The sequence below is a fragment of the Perissodus microlepis genome, chromosome 16 (assembly GCF_051167445.1).
Source record: "Perissodus microlepis isolate ML-2025 ecotype Zambia chromosome 16, ASM5116744v1, whole genome shotgun sequence".
Taxonomy (NCBI): domain Eukaryota; kingdom Metazoa; phylum Chordata; class Actinopteri; order Cichliformes; family Cichlidae; genus Perissodus; species Perissodus microlepis.
In genome coordinates this window covers 2,617,363-2,637,595 of record NC_140476.1, presented here as the reverse complement: position 1 = coordinate 2,637,595, position 20,233 = coordinate 2,617,363, and the positions used below count along the sequence as shown (strand labels likewise).

At 41.6% G+C, this 20,233-nt stretch overlaps 1 protein-coding gene across 2 annotated transcripts in view; it reads right to left on the bottom strand.

Annotated features, from left to right (window-relative positions):
- Positions 1-6,186: 6,186 nt before the first annotated feature.
- LOC146370187 (neuropilin-2-like) overlaps positions 6,187-20,233 on the bottom strand; it is a 92,400-nt gene continuing 78,353 nt past the window's right edge. Inside the window, exons 17-18 of one of the 2 annotated variants that reach the window (XM_084908913.1) lie at positions 10,531-10,593; positions 6,187-9,817 (exon numbers count right to left, since the gene is read on the bottom strand). In XM_084908913.1, coding sequence (XP_084765039.1) covers positions 9,492-9,817; positions 10,531-10,593 — 389 coding nt within the window. In that variant the 3' untranslated portion in view covers positions 6,187-9,491. Of the gene's footprint in view, positions 9,818-10,530; positions 10,594-10,973; positions 17,783-20,233 lie in introns of those variants that run through there. The other variant, XM_084908914.1, reaches the window with a different exon arrangement.

The following is a 20,233-nucleotide window of genomic DNA, read 5'->3' as shown; positions in this document are numbered from 1 at the left end:
AGAGTTAAAAACTGTCTAAATTCTTTCATCTTTAATAAAATGATCAGCGTTGCTGCTTTATTAGGTTTGACTATTATGTTTAACATCCATGAAAACAGAATTTATGAAGTTTAACAGAGTTAGAAGTTAGCAGGAAGTTAGCTCGCTAGCTTCCACCTAAACATGATATAGCATGTTCTGACTGAGAGATTTGTTAAAAATTCAAACGTACAGCTCTGCTATCACTTCCAACATGAACGAAGACAGAAAGCTAAACAGCAGTGACATTTGTAGGGTTACTGAAGTTGGGCTAGCTGGTATATAATGATATGCTATGTGGTGGCTAGCTACACAGCTATGTTAGCATAGCATAAACACAGTGAAGCTGGAGGACGAATGCTAACTTTTTTCCACTCAATAAAAGTTAACGTGAGGGTTCCCGATGGTTAGGGACAAATGCAATTAATTGGCAGGATGCTGTTAACCAGCGGTCCCCAACACCCGGGCCGGTCCGTAAGTCATTTTGTGAGTGGATTTATTTTTTTGTATTTATCCGCGACACCTTAAAGGCCGGTCTGTGAAAATATTGTCGGACATAAACCGGTATGGCGCAAAAAAGGTTGGGGACCACTGCTGTAAACGTACCAAACTTCAGTCAGGAGAACACTGAGATAATCCATCCACAATACAAGGTTAGTCATTGATATACTGCTGCATGGGCTGGGCTGTAGTTTCATTGTAAGGGTTTAAAAACTTAGCTTTAAAATGAACAGTGGTAATAAAAACCGAGAGAGGCCGACAGTGATCACTGACTGTTTTTAGGAGCTTGTTCAGATAAAATAGAACAAAACACAAAACATTAAAACATGTTAAAAACACAACAGCCTTGTAGTTTGGACCAGGAAGCAGAGTTCACACGTCATCACTTAAAGACCGGATTGGCAGCTGTTTTGAATGGTTTCCACTTGGCAATAATCTTTCTTACTGCACAACGATGGACTTTAACGGTTTATAAATGACCTTATAACCCTGATAAGCTTGATGAACAACACTTGCTTCTCTTAGATGTCTTTCCAAACTGCCAAAACATCTGCTTTCATCCAGGTGCCCACGCTTACTGATGATCGATTAATTAGTGCAGACCTTCCCAAAGTGTGGGGCCCGCCCCCTAGGCGGGGCGCAGCGCCATGGCAGGGGGCGCGGGATGAAAAGGGGGGAAAAAAAACAAAACACTTGGACACTGCTAGCATGGGCGCCCACAGAAACGCAAAGCAGGAGATGAAGCATAGCTGAATATGTTTCCAAACCAACTTCATTCTAAGCCAAAGACTAGAAAATATGGTGAAGCAAATCTTCCCTTTGGCTTCACCTGCACAAGTGCCGAGGTAGGTCTCCCCTGCAGAATTGGATTTCCCTTCGTCGGGAGCAGCGCTGGGCTGTTTAAATCACAGACAGTGTTTGTGATTTTTAGTTCACAAACACTTCTTGTAATGACTAACTACTCCTGACATTTTGGAGATATACATACTATACTATACTTTATACAGTAAAGTTACAGCGGGATACAAATAACATCAGGCTGATCCTGCCACGATTTGTTCCCCCGGTTCAAATCACAGACAAACAGTATCCTACAGCTGTTTATGTTTTTAAACCCATTTTGCACAGAGAGGCATTTTTTGAAAAATGTATTGATAGCAATGTTGAATATTATTACACAGGAAAAAAACAACTACATGTAGAATAATCACACTGTGACGCCTCTGCCTTTGTAAATAGAGGGACAGTAACTGCATGTGTATGTAAGCTGTAAAACCTGCAGATTAACAGTAACAGTATTTCGTCTCTATCTGCCATTCTGCAATTCATCTCATGTAAACAATAACGTGGCGCACAGCGTGACGTGAAAAAAGGCACATACCTTTGACGTTGCGTGACGAACTCTGTATTCCTCGTCCACACGTACACGCAAAAAAGGAGATCTCCGTAAACGCCGTTTACGTGTGGACGAAACAGCTGCGTGTTCAAAAATACCCGTGTAGGTGTGGATGTAGCGTAAAAGAGTTAGTAGTTTATTTTATTACTACCTGTAATTTATTGCAGATTACTTGTATTTGCTTAATTGTTTACTAAATGTTTGAGGTGTGAAATAAACCACAATGGAGCAAAATATGGGTGTGTGTGGTTGGAGGATGTGTTTGTGCGTGTGCGTGTGCACGTGCACGCGCACGCGGGGGGGCGCGAACATTTTTCTTGTAAAACACAGGTGTCAAACTCTGGCCCACGGGCCAAATTTGGCCCGCAGCCTAATTACATTTGGCCCGTGAAGCCATACCAAATTACTATTAGAGCTGGCCTACTGGTATTATACAGCTAATATATATATTGTTTAGTATTAAGCTTTGCTTGTTCCATATTCAGTTTTTCAGCAAAACGTGTTTGAGTCCATAAGAAAAGATTCATTCTCATATCTGGAGGAATAAATATATTTCAATAAATATTAACGTTAGCCCGCGACTTTGTTTCAGTTTTGAATTTTGGCCCACTGTGTATTTGAGTTTGACACCCCTGTTGTAAAACAAAGGGGGGCCCAGCAAAAAAATTTTGGGAACCACTGAATTAGTACATGTGATTAGCATCACCTGGTTGCAGTCCAGGTATAGTTTGTTTTTGACTCACTGCTTCTACAATTTGGCTTAGTTTTTGTTATAAAAGAGACATAAAGACAAAAACCATTTAATTTCACACAACCAATTCACTCAGGTGAGTCCCTCAGTTTACTGCAACTTTTTAATTTGGCTACTTTTTCAGGCACACTTGCCAGCACCTGGCAGCAGGCCAAACAAATAAAAAGCCAGAAATCAGAAAGCAATAAACCTTATGCTGTGATTAGATTTACAGCAATCTTATTTGGACATGTGTAGCGAGGAAAAAAAAGAAAAGCTTTTGTCTGATGAAACATAATTTGATTTAGCAGCGTGCAGCCAGTGAGTTTGGGACATTAGCAGAGCAGGGTGCAGGAAGCTGCCAAGACCGTCTCACCCAGGCGCCCACCCAGGTGGGGAGGAATTGATTTTATATGGTAAAGAAAATATTTTGCACTTAACTTCCTTTCTGTCCACTACAAAATGCCAAAATCTGATTTAGCAAGAGAGACTAAAGCATGCAAATCAGATTTCTACTGCATTGTTTTAAGTATCCTTTTCTGTTCTGTCCACTCCTCTAAAAATTCATTGCAGCTTTATTCAGTCGATATGATAATCATATAAAGTGCAATGGAAGTGATTATGTCTATAAATGAGAAGTTATTGTGAGGGCTATTAAGGGAACAGTTATAATACATGTTTTTATCTGCACTTCCAACAAAGCTGAAAAGGATAAATGTCCTTCTGCACAGTGCACATCGCTGCTCTGCACACACATAAGAATGCAAGCTCACGGGGTGATGTGTGAGGTCGTAATACGGCCAAAAATTGAACTATTTAATGCACCTTCTTTTTACTGATATGATTTTGTTTATTGGGGTTGTTGCTGCCGTGTTGGGTTAAAGAAAAATGTTCCCCAAGCCGCTGGATTTCTGCTCGTCCATTTGATCCTTGAGTATGGATTTATGCACATAAGCAACCCGAGCCAACAGCTGGAACAGTTTTATGCAATGCAGAGTCGGTTCACCTAGCAGCTCGGTTTTACTGTCTTCTAGTAAAAGCACAGACTTACTGTATGCACAGGGCTGCCAGTTGCTGATGCATGCTATTCAGCACAGAGGAGAAAAAAAAAAGTTAGGTACCACTTGTGGGGCATCCGCCTCCATGACATCTAAATGCAAACTTATCAGGACATCCAGACTGAGCTTTGTAATAGCACCAAACTTTAAAAAAAACATCTATTCTAAAGGTCCAGTTAGTCCAAGGCAAATTGGCTTTTTCTTTATTTTTTTAAAAATAATTTGAGCACTATCAAACAATATCATATGAGCATATTATTACTATTTAAAACATTCTTTGTTCCCCAGTTCTTTGTCTGATTTATTGCCTTGCTATCAATCACCAGAACAGCTCCAGTTCCATCCTGAAACTTCTGGTTTTGATCAAGAGAAACAAAACGATGAAACATGGAATATGTCCTGTGTGTGTGTGATCAGTGATTCGTGCTTCTGAGCAGAGTTAAAATCTGTGTTAGTAGGTTACACTCTCAGCAAATGCCAACCACAAGAGACACGCCTGAAGTGTGAGTACAAAGTGTGTGTGTGTGAATCTACAGGCTTGCAGACGTTCACACTGGTACACTTGAGTTTGCATGAGCCTCTGTTCAAGAGCGTTGGCTCGTGCAGAAACTTTGACTCTCGTGTTCATGCGTGTGCTGTTGTGTGTTTTTATGTCAGCAGAAAGCGTGAGAACCAGGTCGGTCTCCCGAGAAGAAGAAAAACAGTGAAACGATGGAGTGATGAATAAATGAGGACAGGAGTGATGAGAAGAAAGAAGAAAAAGAAATGCTGATGCCGACAGGTCAGTGGTAACGGCTCTCTGAGCTAAATACACGAGGCTAAGAGCAAACTTCAGTCGTACTGTACAGAGTTACAGCCAATTAAAAACAGTATAAAGGGGAGCAGATGGTCAGGGATGTTGGGCAGTGCAGGAGAAATGGTTTTCCTATATTGGACCTTTTCTCACTGTGGTTTCACATAAACTGCTGGTGTGCTGCTTCCGTCTTAAATCTGGTGCTTTATGATGCACACACACACACACACACACACACACACTCCTGTAATTGCACACAATGCATGCCGTGCCCAACTGTAAGGCAGTTATCCAAAACTGTTGTCACTTTGGGCCCATCAGTACTCTCGCTCTTAAGATAAATTATTTGAGTGGGTGACAAATTTCCTGCTGTGATCTTCCAGCTAGTCTCCATCAGGCGTGTGTGCTTTGGTGTGTTTTCATGGGTGCGTGTTAATTAGGAGCAAGCTTTCATGACTCGATTAAATGAAGAGAATCTTTGATCGTTCCTTCTTTGCCCTCTCACGGGTACAAACTCCAAAACAGCCCTAGGACACAAAGAGTGTGAGGGTGGAGGAGCGAGTGGAGGTGAAGGAGAGAGGGAGCGTAGGAACCAGGAGAGGCAGCGCTGGTTTCTCTGTCTGCTGGCTCGTTCACGTGCTCACAGACGTCTGTGGTTCATAACACCTTCTGACCTCTGCGTCCTCTTCACTTCTCAGCAGCTCAGTTACATTTGGTGAAGCTCAGCCCTGCTTTTGTTCCACTCATCCTGCTGCAGCACATGTCCAACAAGTGGAGGTGTTCATACAGCCAGCATAGCTCTGATCTGTCCATGGAGACCACTCAGTGATGTAATACCTAATAATAAAATGCATGTGAGCTAGTGAACATCCTATCAGCTGCAGCTGGGCCTAATAAAAATGAACAAATGTTAGCATAATATGCAAAATTAAACTTTAATAATGTCAAAATAGAGACATTATTATTATTGTTTTTACACCAGGAGTAACTACATTTGGAGAGAAGGATGGAGAGCCAGGCCGTCAGCTGCAATGCTAATAATCTCTGAATGATCTCGTAATATAAAACTAGCTGCCCAGCAAATCATGACAAACTAGTTGAGTCCAGTTTTTGTGTAACTTGGCTTCTCGACAGCTGCCTTCCCGCTCAGATGATTTCTGATGAGGCTTCAGTGAACAGTAGATGGATCAGCTGAAGGTCCAAATGCAGATCTCAGGTCCTTGCTGGTTTTTTCCTGCTTCTTAAGGATGTGGCTTTTAGGTTTTTAGGTGCCTGAAAATATCATTTCAAATTTGTTCTTTGCTAAGATTTCTGGATTTTATGTGTAGACAAAACACCAGTTCATCCCATCTCGTAGGTGTGTTTTTGTAAATCCCTGAATGATTCATAGTCCAGAGTTAATTGTCTTAACAAGCAAGTAGACATTCTTTTGAAAATGTTCAGGCTGGAGGACTAGACTAAACATGAGTGGGGGGAAAGCCAGTGCCCACAGAAAAACTTTAACAGCCCTTCAGAGAGCCTGGATCATAGCTCAAGACCAGTTTGAATGAGTCTGCATCCTTGGAAAAAGCAAAATACAGAGAATATAGAGACGCTGGCTCAAGACTTTTGCACATGTGATGGAAATTTCTTTTATGTATGTATATATGAATGTATACATATGAATATAAATAAACACAAAACACCAGAATACATGTTGTTTAGCCTTTATTAAATAATAATAATAATAATAATCATAATAATAATAATAACATTAAAAAAAGAAATTTTTCTGTACAAAGTCTACAAACAACAGTTTGAATAATCTGGCCAGTGCCGTAGGTTTGTGTTGATGTAGTGTACATATGTGTGTCTGTCATTAGTGTGTGTGTGTGTGTGTGTGTGTCCATCGAGACAGAAGAGGTAATACTATGTGGACTTCCAGAAGGAATGAGTGAGTAAAGTCACGCAGGAGGAGAGACAACTTCATGAGTGTGTGTGTCTCATTGTTTCTATAGAACTGTTGTAATATATTATCTAGTCACTGCTTACAATTCGTGTGTGTGTGTGTGTGTGTGTAAGATATCAGTTGGGAGAGAGAAAGAGTGAGAGAGAGCAAGCAAGAGAGACATAATGAGAGAGCTCCAAGGCACTTGGAAAACAGTCCAATGAAAACACAGTTAGATGGACAGAAAACTCTCCGTCTCCCTCCATTGTTCCCTTCCTTCATCTCTCTTTCAACACCTTTTACTATTCCCTTCATCTTCTTTGTTTATTTTTCCTTAATAGGCCTCCTGGCTATATCGATGCGTGCCCTTGAAAGAGGAGAGAGGAAGACAGAGAGAAAGAACGGGGGCTGCAGGCAAAGATGCACCGAGCGCGACACGTTCTCCTTCTACCCCCCTGTTTCTGCTCTTTGAGTTTACACCGTAGAAGATAACATCGTGATATTTCACAGATTCAAAAGAAAATCGAAACCTACTTCCTAGGATTAAAGTTTCATCTGTAAAAGAAAGAGGCGGAGTTCAGCGTTTAGTCCTCCAGTCTGAAGTCGCGTGTGTCTCTCATCGTCCACCTGTCCTCCTCACGCTCATCTTCTATCTTTTATTTTGTTTGCTCTTTACTTTCGCAGTCTTTGGATACGCTCACATGCACAGAATAACTGGATTGGATATTAATTTAATTAAAGTTGATTTAATGTTCCCAGTTGAAACTTTTTGGATGGATTTTCTTCTATTAAAAATATTAATTATGCTCAGTAATTTCTTATTCCATACACAAAATAACACAAGTGAAGTTTGCATTAGAAAAATCTATATTTCCCCAAACTTTTCTCTGTCTGAACACAAGGTTTGCAGATATATTTAACATCAGTGTTTTTTTGTTAGAGCACTTCGGGGAATATTAAAGCCGACCTCGAGTCGGCAGGACTCCAACCAAACATGGTTTCTTTTTTAGAAATGTCAAACAAATTACTGGGCGTTGATTCGGTTAGATATTCATTTGCAGCACTTTCATAAATGATTAAACCTGTGATAGAAGCTGCATCTTTATCCTGCTTTTCAAAGGCTGCATCACGAAGTAAAACCTGTGTTTTTTGTCAAATTTGCACGTTTACCTGCTTTTTCTTTTGCAGTCTCACTAAATGTTTTGCCACCAATAACATTTCTTTATTTTGTGACTCAATTGTGTGCATGAAATACAAACAAAATAGAAACACAACAGCAGAAACACACCTGGGATGCTATCAGCTGTCGAAGATACCTTTAAGAAAGATAAGAAAGGCTCAGTTTAGGCTAAACGATCGATTGCTTGGTATTTTTTTGAATAACACATTTGGCACTTGCATGTAAACACAACCATTTATTTGTCTTTGCCTCTGTCTTCCTCTCTACCTCTGTGTGTGTGTGTGTGTGCCTCCTCCTGTTTATCAGTCTCTCCAGCAGCACTGGCCCTCCTCGATGGCTGTCCTCCGATACAGCGTATACTGTAGTTAGCTTAAGGCTCAATTGTGTGTCCAAAAAAGTAGACGGTGCGATTTCCGTTCTCCTCCTGTAGTCTTTCTTTCGCCTTTCATCTTTGAGCGGCCTTTGTTTAGAAGGGTAAAGTTAAGAGTGGTGGATAAGCGGCGTGACGACTCATCGCTCTTAATCCCCGCAGCCCTACCGTGCACATACAAGGCTCTTTGGCAATCCATAGGTTGCAATAAAACAATCACTGACATTTTGTTCACACAGTGTCTGTCCATCATTTGGGCATCGTACAGTTTGGAAAGCAAAAAAATAGAGATATATACCAAAAACAAACTCTAGAATACTGAATCTAAAGCACGACTCCATAACAGCATGTTAGATTTTGATAAACCTCTGATTTTCTGCCTTACTTTATCTTTCCTCTACTCTTTGTAAAGACTCATAATCTGTAATGGAAAATATGCCAAAATAGCTAGTAAAGGACTGAAAGAACACGTAAGACCGTGGAGTCCAACACAATGCTAAAATAAAAGGCTAAAAAAATGGCATAAGAGCTCTACAGGGCGGCTACGAACTGAAGCTGGCTTTTCTTTACCTTTTTTTCCCAAAGAGACACAAGTCTAAAACAGAACAAAAACAGTCACCATTACTCTTCTATGCCACTGGTTTCACGAAGCGCAGACCGGGGCAGACAAAGGAGCGAGCGAGCGCCACATGGCAGGCTAATGGACGTTAAAAACAGAAACAAACCAAAGAAAAGAAAAGAAAATGTCCTTTTTCATACTCCTTTCCTTCTTTGCCATTAGAAATCTAGATCATTTGAGTTGTGTGGTTCAATATCTTTTTAAACTTTTTTTGGAGAGGGGGGGGGGGGGGGTTAGGCATTCACTTGATATGTGTTGATTTCAGTCAAAAATGACCCACTGAACCGACCCACTGGTGCCCTGTGGAACATGCTTCTGCTGTTCGTGCTGAAGTTTCACGTCTGCGTCAGTCACGAGGGCGGATCATCAAATTCCTTTCTTCATCAAGAATCCCAACACTTTAGCCAAGCAGCCCAGACTGTGCTGCCATTTGTAGTCCAAATGTCCAGACTGTCACAGGTGCTGTAGTCCATTCTTCTTGATGTCATCCCAGTGGCTTGTGGGTAATATTCAATGGTAGATCGATTATTAATACTCTTTTTTTTTCATTCCTTCATTCAATCACAGGCTTTTAGAATCGAGCAGGCTGTCTCCTGCAGGCAGAGGAGAAAATGGACTATAGGCGGGGGGAGACGGGGGTCACGTGTTCCCCTAGTTTAGGCCTCGTAGCATGTAGGGGAGATAAAGATCACAAGTTCCCACTGGCACATAGACAATCGGGGAAACTCCGGGTTCACCCCGTTAGACATCAGAGCAAGGGGTTAGCGGGGCATTAGGTAGGGGACACGGGGGTCGAGATTACAGATAGTGCTTCGTTTTCGTATTGTCTGAGAACAAGATGACTTGCGGGGGCTCGCGTCTTCCCCCACCATCACTCTCCAGAGTTCTCCTCTGTGTCCTCATGCCTCTGAGCAGCACCTCTGCTGGTTCATCTTAACTTTATGCTTGATCCCGTCGTACAGCTCAAAGTTGTAGTTCTCCAGTGTCGTGGAGGAGCGCGAGGAGAGCCCGCTGTAGGAGCACGTGCAGTAGAGGAGGAATCCCGCGCACACCGCTCCCAGCAGGACGCCTAACGAGCTCATCACGATGATGGTGAGGAGGATCGGGTCGAGCGTGTACAGCCAGGCGTTGTCCTTGTCCTTCTCTGACACCAAGGTGACGGAGGGGGGGTCCATGTTGGAGGAGGGGGTGGAGAAGGAGGATGGCCACCCTGGGAACACATAGTCTGGAGAGAAAATAGGAAATCTTAGCAAGCTGATGTATTCAAGACCACAGTTGTTATTGATTAGCAACTTTGGAAAACGTAATGCAATTAATTACTCTAAAGGTACGATCTGGTGCATGTGGTGAGCGCTGAAGTGTGCACTCCTACTTAGTAAGGCAATCGGGCTAATCCGAATAATGAATGTGTACACACGAACGAGCCAATCCACAATTAAGTGCTGCATTTGGAGTGTTTTATGGAAGCACACACTGCAGACAAGCAGGAAAGCTGTAAACAGACAGTAAACAGACTTGTTTAGCGAGCTAAAAGCTGAGTACTCTCGTCTTGTTTCTGTCAAGGGGCTGAAAGAAACAAGGAGCAGTGGGCACACACACACATGTAATCTGTGATTGTTACAGACAGATGTTTTTCTCGGTGCCCAGAAGGAAGCTGTCTGTCTCACTTTGTCTGCCGTGGAACATGAAAGAGGAGGAGGACGAGGAAGAACGCACACCATATGCACACGCAGACATGCGCTTTTGCCAGCTCGCTCACACTCGTCTCCTTTCTTTGCACACACAGCAGAGATTGTCTGTCACCGTTGCCACGGGCTCTTTTCTGGAGGAGCCATAGGCACGCCTGTCCTTAAAGAGCAATTTCACTTGTCTTTGGGTGAGACTTGTAAAACAGCCAGTATAGCCCGAGGCTGCGAGGAGAGAGGAGGATAACCTCACCTTGGTTGATGGGGGGCTTGTGGTTGAAAACAGGATCTTTTTCAAAATCTATTGGCCTGGGATCTGTTAAAGAGACAGAAAGAATAACAGTATTAATCTAAACCGTCTGGAGCTACTCGAGAGTCCCGCCGCGATAACGTCGCTCCGTGTCTACGCTGCATTTGTAGATGGGTATCAAACAGCTCAAAGAGTTTAAACTTTCTGAAGAGATCAGGGAAGAAAGCTCCTCCAAACTGTTTTGTTCCGCGCTCGGTCTATCGGCGAAAAACAACATCCAGTCTTACTGAACTCTTCTCCCAGACTACCTGCGTAAAGCCAGCAACTTCCATTATGTGATAAGCATCAGTGCTCTTTTTTTATTTGCTTAGAAATGAAAAGAAAGACGAGAGGAAAGACGCGAGTGGAGGCTGAAATTTAAAAAAAAATGAAAACACACAAAACAGTTTCATAGAAAAATATTACCTTTATTACCTTCACATTCACCACAGTTTATTTTCTTTTTATTCCAAGACCGTGAAATTCAACAAGCTAAAATACCACTTTAAATGTTCGAGGCAGGCCAGAGTGCAAGGCTTTGGAGGTTTTGAGGGCTCAATTCTTCTTCAGTTTTATTCAAGGAAATTGACATTACAGTCCCCAGAAATAAATGGAGCAATATCTGAGCAGCTGATAATCATTTACTGCCGGAGCAGAGGAATCAAAAACACATTATGAAGTGAAACTGTAATAGATATTCAGAAGATAAAAGGTGAAAAACTCATTTAGAACATAAGAAAAAAGCTTCATTTCCTCAATTAGATAAAGTTGTTCGTCTGTGAGACAGTTTTGGCATCTTGCGATTACACCTTCAATAAACTGCATTTACAAACTTTGCATATTTTCTTCAAAGCTTCCAGATGAATTCCTTTAAATGACACCTGCTGCACTATTCGCTCATGAATATCGTAGAACTGAGTTTAAATGAAAGACGGTTTTCTAAAAATTGATTTTCAAACCCAATTAGAGAACAAACTAAAGGAATTAACCAAATTTTAATTTCATTTCAAATATTAAAACGACAAATAAATCCTATGCTAATTGAGTGCATTCGATTAAGCGAACAGTGGAGCGTTTCTAAATGTAGTTATTTGACTGACATCAATATTTAATGTCCTCAAAGTGCATGACATTGAAAGACAACCATCAAATCTTGACAGAGGCAGAGAAAGTGCACAAAAGCAATATAACAGCAATGTGGCTTAGGCCGGGGATGAAGAAGTTTACAGCCTCAAGGCTGATTTTATTCAGGCGGAGCGAGTGAACTAAACTCAGCTTCATCTGAGGCCGTGTTTCAAAATGATCAAGCCTCTCTGCTTCCAACAGATTTACAGAAGAAACATTTAATTCATTAAGAAATAAAAAACAAAGCTATACACTAAAGTAAGATAAAATCTCAACGCGTGGTTGTATCTAAATTTACAATCAAGCTGAAAGCATGAAAGGTTGCAAAACTAAAAAGTGATTAAAGAGAGCGTCGGCAGCAGACTTTAATGAATTAATACTCTCGTGTAATTAGATGTAAAAACAGTGCAGTTATTCAGAAGTTAATGAACCTGGTAGCCGTGCTGTAATTATGTTTTAAAGGTTCCTACTGAAATGCAAAAGACGACACGTCTGTAAATCTGCTGCCTGACTACAGACCCTCCACGCTCTAAATTCTCCTTTTTCACTGCAAGCAATGACAAAACATTAAATCACTTAAAGAAAGATAAGAAGAAAAAATCAGGATAAAAACCAGAGGTTTGGACGCTCTTTGGATGACTGCTGAACGCTTTCTAATGATCCTGGCTGAAAGCCCTCGGGCGAGGATCCTGAGAAGAATCATCGCATGGATCTGAAAGGAGATTAAAACTCCCCGTAGCCCCATTTTATCTCCCTTCTCCAATTAGTAAAGAGAAAAATAAAAAAGGATCTTTTTTATTCAGGAAGAGACAGGGATGGCTCTTTGGCACCATTCGCTGCTCCAGAGGGGCCCGAGGACCTGTTAGAGTGCTTGTACGATAATATTTCCACAGGAGGAGGAAAGAGAGAAAAAATAGAGATGGCCTCAGGGCTAGAAATGCTTACCGCAGGGCTTTATGAATGCAATCAGCTCCATTATCTAATTAGAATTATTAAAAGGCTTCAAAGTAGTCTGTGATGGAGAAGGGAGAGGGAGGGAGGGAGGCTGATTTATAAGGGCCGCATGAAAAGACGCCAGAAACTTGCAAAAGTTCGATAGAGAGTGAGAGAGAGTGCAGGGGAAAAGTGCACGGGTAGCACAACATAAATACACCCGTATATCATTCCTCTATTTGAATCCAGCCCCACATTGATTGGGTTATGGCACAAGGCTGCTAGAATGAGTCATATAATGTGTAAATCATACGCGAGTCGATTGATACGGAAGGGAGAGGGGCTCGGCACACTGAAAATGGATATGCAAGCACAAAATAACTAAAATACTTGTTGACTAAGGCACAAAACAGCATTTTATAAGATGCAGCATGATGAAATAAGCCAATATGGGGAATATCTGCAGTGTGGAAAAAATGCATGAAACAATGATTTTGATAAGTGTTCTGAAAGCTTGCTGCAAATCTGGGTTCTTGGCTAATAGAGGTCTGCGGTGGTTAGATGGCGTTTGCTCGTCTGTGTGTGTGTGTGTGTGTGTGTGTGTGTGTGTGTGTGCAGTGCAGTGAGGCTTCATCACGCTGTCTATTCTGCCAAAAGACTTCTTTCATCTGCTTTTGTGTTTGAAACAACCTGCCCTCCTCCATCTATTCTCTCTCTCCTTCAATCCAAACCACAACCTGCCTCCCTGTTAGCCTCCCTCTTAGAGTAAAAGAAAGATCTATCTTTAGAAAGTATAGAGAGCATTTTTTTCCTTTTACTTCTTTCATCTCCCTCCATCTGCGGGCACATTCTTTGGAGAAAAAGGGGGCTCGCTTAATGGGCCCTTCTCCTCTGAGAGATTTTGCTCCCCTCCATTTCTGCCTCTCATTTTCTCTCCTGTGTTTTTCACTGGGAGGATTTGCAATGAAGGGAAGGAGAAGAACAGGAACAAGTGGGTTTTGATAAAAAGGCTCAGGGATTTGGGCATGAACAAAATGATGTAGGGGGGTAGAGATGCTGTGAAGTCCACTCTGATACACCGTCAGCTTCACAATCTAGATAGATTTTTTCTGACATCATGTGAACATTCTTCGTAAAACACGTTAATACTTTAGATTTGCTTTATTATGAGCTCCTATCTTATTCAAACTAGAAGCTTTAAAAGAGCTTTCAAAGCTTTCAAAACACTAAATGACACCGAATAGTTTTTTTCATCCCAGTGTGCAGAATCAATATCATTTTTAGTCAGCAAGTATAAAAACAACTATTGTGTGACTAGTGTGCACCACCAACACAGAAGGACAGAAAGAATCAATTTATGAAAAGATTCACAGTAAATGTCAGTAAATTAAGAAGAAAAGTGCTTATGTTCTCTACACTGCAAAAATATGAAACCGCTAATCAGAAATGCATCATGTTACACTTGCTGATTAAATACACAATCAAACTTATGAAAGCAGTCCTGTTAAAATGCCAAGTAAGACCAAGACGAAACATTCAATTCATTTCAGTTGTTAGTATTCAAACAATAGTCACATCAAGGTCTTTATAGTCAAAAATAAAGACCTACAATAATACAGAGAAAACCCCAACAATCAGACACCCCCCTATAACCAAGCACCTGGCGACAATGGGAAGGAAAAACTCCCTTTTAACAGGAAGTTACCTCCGGCAGAACCAGGCTCGGGGAGGGGCGGGGCGGGGCCATCTGCCGTGACCGGTTGGGGGTGAGAGCTTTCTTTAATATGACTTGTAACTTGTATAGTTCAATTTAAAAACAAACTGTTAACGTTTCGGAGGGAATAAATAAATAAATAAATAATGAAATAATGTGGTTGCACGTCCTTTTATAACTGGTTTGCATAGAAAATTAACCAATGACATTCAAAATCATGCCAAACAGTAGTCAGTACACACCTGCCATCGGTTAAAGAGATTCTGACTGCAATCAAATAAAGTTCAGCTGGTCTAACACGACTTTTCTGACACTTGCTTAGTTAACACTTTGTTACTGACTAAAAGAGACATAGTTAAGAACCGGGTACCCCTCCAAAGTGGTCAGGGAGGTGGCCAAGAGGCTGACCGCGACGTTAACCACATGTGACAACAACCTCTGCATCCTTCACTTCTTTCATAAGCATGTGCTACGGTCTGAACTCTGTGGCCACAGTCCAGAAAGTGCCCATCACCAAAACACCACCAGACCCACTGTGAAGCACGGTGATGGCAGCATCATGGTTTGGAGCTGTTTTTCTTCAGCTGGCACTGGGGAACTTAAATAAGCAGTAGTCAAGGTGCAGGGAATAAAGAACAGTCTCAAATACCAACCAATGTTGGTGCAAAACCTTCAGGTGTCTGCTAGAAAGTTCTAGATCGATATGAATTTCACCAAGTCATCAAAAATATCATCACCAGAAAAGCCGAACCCAAAAGAAAACCTGCAGAGACAGAGTACTACCTCCAAAAGACTAAATGCTGTGTAATGCAACCAGCTTACTTTAAATGTGAGATTTCCCTCCTTTTAACGATTTTAGTTTGTTTTCCATGTGAACTGTACAGGATAAACTGTCGGTCACATTAAAGATGGAAAATGTTGGAAATTATTTATCTCGGTCTGAAATTTTAACAGGTGTGTCGACGTTTTCTATCCACTACACAGACCATCATTGCAGTGAGTGACAGATGCCGATTAGGGGTGTAACAGTTCAGAAGCAGACACTAAATTTGCGATACATCCACGGCCTCGTTCGTTAGACCTCACCGCCGCTGCGCTCTCATCTTGTTATTGATACGATATGGAGATGATGTAAAAGTTAAGTGCATCGACTCAGTGCAAGACTGTAAATACAGACAGACCATATGTGACAGCCATGGCAGACAGACTCAGGGATCTCCTCATCATTGCTGCTAACTGCAGGGTCACGTCTGGTACATTAGCCAAGCTTTGCTGTAAAATCCAGTTTAAATGAGCGTCTGTTTACTGGAGCATTTTTGTGTTAGTATAAACAGCATGCGTTTGCAAATATGGGATGAATATTAGCAGCTGACAGATAGATTTTGCGTCCTGTAATGATGTGCTAAATAGACCTGACTTTGTATTGCTTATGATAGCTGGTCATGTGGAGCTGATAATACCTGGTTAAAAGCAGCTGTTACCTACAGGAGAGGATTAGGGCCACTGAAGATGAAAAAGTGACGACTCAAAAATATTTTCCTCAGTGGCCCTAATCCTCCCGTCCAGTGATGTCCTGTGAAGGTAGGTAATCGTGTCAAAAACCTGTTTGCTGCTTTTTCTCGTTAATTCAAAAGAAACATGAACTGTACCGTGGATCTGGAGAATCGTTACACCCCTAACAGAAAATACATAAATAAAAAGTTACATTGTTGCTGCACTAGAATCAGTCTGCAGTCTTTAAGCAGATAAATGATTTTCCAAAAGGCTTCAGTTGTAAAATGCTCTTCATCAAAGCAAGTTTGGTCTCATTTATTGGACTGGATACCAGTGTTGGATGTGCTAGAAACAAAAAAAGCATTGGTAATTATGTGCAGAAAGTAAAGACTGTTTGTAGATTGTTGTATTTGCAGAGATTTAAGAAAAACAATATTCCACATTCAAATGATGCACGATAGTACTTCTTTTCTTTTTGTTTCATTCACCCAACCTAATGTGTGCAAGACATACACAGGTGTTTAGTTTGAACATTGACAGACACAGGCATCAGATTATCCATGAGATCCAGGCAACAAACTGTAGAGTCAAACTGCATCCATTCAGACTCTTACTGGACACAGAGGCACTACCTCATATCGGAGGTTATAGGTTTAAAGCACGTTTTTTAAAAAGGCATATCCAGAATGTAATGAAAAACACACTCAAAGTAACATGTGAGACTTGAAAATCTCAGAAGTGTCCGTGCATATATTGGTGCGCATGTTTCAGCTGATGTGATGCGACGTAAGCCGTCTCAGAGCTGCAGGGTGGATGTGCAGCTGTCTATCGGTCACAGCTGGACGGGCAACACTAATTCTTCCTTTCTTCCTGTTTTTTTGTTATTAATCTGTCTCTGTCACTATCTCAGTCTCGCAAACACACGTGGGCAAATAAAATTGGGCTTCATTCAGTCCCGGAGAAGCAGCCATCACTCTTAATGCTGCACACAAACACAGCGTGTCTTTTCTACCTGTGTGTAAATCCTTCCTCTGTCTGACGGGTATCTGGAGACAGGCAATGTCCAAGCTGCAGATCAGAGCGGGGCAGACAGACAGATCCTGCTCTGACATTTACTGAAGGTGGGGGATATGCTGTTACAACCCTGACATTGTACGCTGCATGTAAATGCAGTGTGTGTCATCCACAGCCTGTTATTCACTACCTTTACTGTGATTTACTGTGGTCATAATCCAGCTCGCTTTCAGGGTTCAGGTATAGAAGCCAGTCTACGCTCGACATCAAAAAAAGTGCCCCACAGTGTCGTTATCAGGCCCTCTTCAGCCATCAGAAATACAACCGAAGCTCTGTCATCTGCTCTTCAGGGGTACAGTTTAATGTCAGGACTTCTTTCTACCAGTTTAGTGTACGCCGATCAGTTAATTAGATCAGTCGTCAGCAACGTGCACTGGAGTGCCTCTGTGCAGATCCTCATCAGTGAAGAGCAGTGATTATGCTGAATACGGCTTCTTTTCACACCCCTTGATCGCTTCATTTAAAAAAAACATACTATTAAATCAGATGGGCCTTTTCAACACTGGGAATCGTAGCTGTCCTCTTTCTCCAGTGATATGGTGAGCATGGGTTCCAGACTCGGCCCGGTGCTTGGGTTCAGGTTGTTTTGGTTAGGGCTATGGATCAGATTACAGCCTGGGTTTTGGCTCTGGTACCAGTTTTGGCGACCTTGCTGATATGGCAGTTGGTTGTTGCGGTACGTCACCGAATGATGATGACTACTGCTGGTCTTCTTGGTCGCCCAGTGGTACCGGTGGCAGCACAGTATCACCAGCACGGTTATACTGACCAGCACCAAGAGGGCACCGCCTCCCGCCAACACATAGTACCAGAAGGCAGGGACTGGCTGCACCACCACTGTGTCTACTGTGGGCTCCATTCCAGATATGGCACCCCCTGGAGGGCAGGAGGACACATTACTGGTTGGCTCAGTAGATGAGCAAGGCAGGCATGCAGACTGCATTAAAGAGTTCAGATTTAGAGATCTATGCTCACTTCACCCCTGTCAGAGTGTGAGTAAGCATGGCAGGTCTGTCAAGCTCTGAGCGTCTCCACACACTGAAGCATGCTGCTGCAGTAAAAGTGACACTTTTTTCAAACATTATAACTTCAAACTGCAACACTAACATGCTTGGCTAACTTTCCTATTAATAATAATGAGTTTTATTTAAGGCAAACACACTTTGTTCTGGTAATAAACTAAATATATTAGTTTGGCTATCAGCTGACGTATGCTAATAGTCGTTTATGTTAGAAAAGCCTCCTTATCATAATTAACAATATTAAAACTAGAATGACTGTTTAGTTGGACTCTAATTTGTGGTTTCGTTCCTTCTGATTCTACTTGGACAGAATTTTCCACCTGGACCCTGAAAAGGCTTCTGAATGTGGCCGAAATACCTTCTTAAAAAAGATGGCAGCGTTTGATATCTTCTTTATTTGCACATCTTTCACATCTATAATTAAGGTGTGAGAATCCAGACTGTTTGTAAGGGGAAATTTAGCTTATTATATCCATATTTAAAATGTGTTTTGCAGCACTTTAAAAGAATTAATTACGAAAACTAGACGCATTCAAAGTCTTCTGAGGACTGAAGCAGAACATTTTTGCTTATTCAGCTTTAATTAGAGCTAATTTATTATAGCGTTTGCCTAAAATCATTGTAAACTTGGAGAGAACAAAGAGCTTGACAGACCTAACAATAGAAGCAGGGGTCATTTACTCTACAGGGCAGTGTGCCGAAACTCTCGTGCTCGCCGCTATTTAAAGGTAAGAAAATAAATCAGGCAAAAACCACTTTAGCTTTAACATTTTGCTGTGTGTTAATATTTAAACAACCAATTAAAGGCTTCATTTCTTATAAAATATTTAACTTACTGTAACTCTTCTCTCTCTTTTTTTGATTTATGCAAACATCACAAGCATTAGCTGCACATTGACACGCAAAGGCCCATGCCATGCGTTCAGATTGGATCAGAGAATGCAAAGCCTTGATTATGCAGTGCTTGGGCGACTTCAACAAAGGGCGGGGAGTGTTAAGTGGGTGTATTTGCTGGGATGCGGCATTTTTATCGGGGCAAGATCAGACCGAAGTTGAGTGCGGAGAGAAAGAGATGGAGAGGGAGAGGGGGAAATTACAGGGGCAGAGAAAGGATAAGAAAGAAGGCATTATTGGAGGAAAGAATGGAGTGAAATAGAGAGGGGTGGTAGAAAGTGAGAGGAGAGAGGGTGCAAGGGTGGGGAAGAGAAGGCAGGGCGCTAATCCTGCCATGATATCTTTAATCCTGCATTAAAGGGTTTGTCTGAAAGTTCAATACTCCGTCAACTCGCAGTGAAAGAAACCCGCTGAGAGAGAGGTTATAGAAGAGAGAGAGAGAGAAAGGAAAGGGGGAGAATAAAGGAAAGACGGTGCATGAGCAAGAAAGACAGGAAGGAAAAAAGAGGAAATAGAACTGAGGACTAGATGGGATGAGAGAGAAGGAGAAAAAAGAGCTGAAATAAGAGATGGAGGAGAGTTGCAAAGCAGGATACAAAACCTCACGGAACCAGTAAGCTTAATTTAGTCTTTTTTTGAAGTTCAGACGCACTCTTTAAGGGTTTAAAATTGGCTGTGATTGTAAAGCTGCGCTGCACGGAGAGTCTTCCCACCAGTGGATTAACTGACAAATAATTTCCAGGGCTGAAAAAGTTGACCGTTACTTTGCTTTTTGAGGTAGCAAAGGGGAACGGCTGCTAAAGCTAAAACGTGTAGCTTTCAAGGGATGTTTGGTAACTACAGCGTCTGAATCACTTAATTAGCATCAAAGCCGGCCTCTCACTTCACAAAAAAAACAGAAAACCAGAGTAAGCCCCTTTTCTCTGTGTAGACGCACGAGTGTGTGTGCAATAATCAACCTATGGCTTCCAACAGACACTTTCAAATGTTTCTGCGAGCGTCTTCTTAACATCAAACTTTTTCTAAATATATGTATATATATTTTTACTGTATGTTTTAATCCACCGGGAAGATTTTATAGTAAAAAACTTGCAGTCTGTCTGGACTATAATGTGTAGTGCACGCTCTACGAATCAAATATGAGTCCTGCCAAATCAGCGTCTGACCAAATGCGATTTGTCACCATCTCCCCTTCTGTTCCTGAGTTATGGTTGCCATGTAATGACCACAAAAGTGTTTTTGCACAACATTATGATGTCACAGTGAAGCTGACCTTTGTCCTTTTGGATATAAAGTATCGCCACTTTGTCATTTTATCCCATTAGACCTTTGTGTGAAATTTTGTAATAATTAGCGTGTGACCTCTGAAGTCATGGCCAAAAGCTTGGTTTGTAAGATGATCTTGACCTTT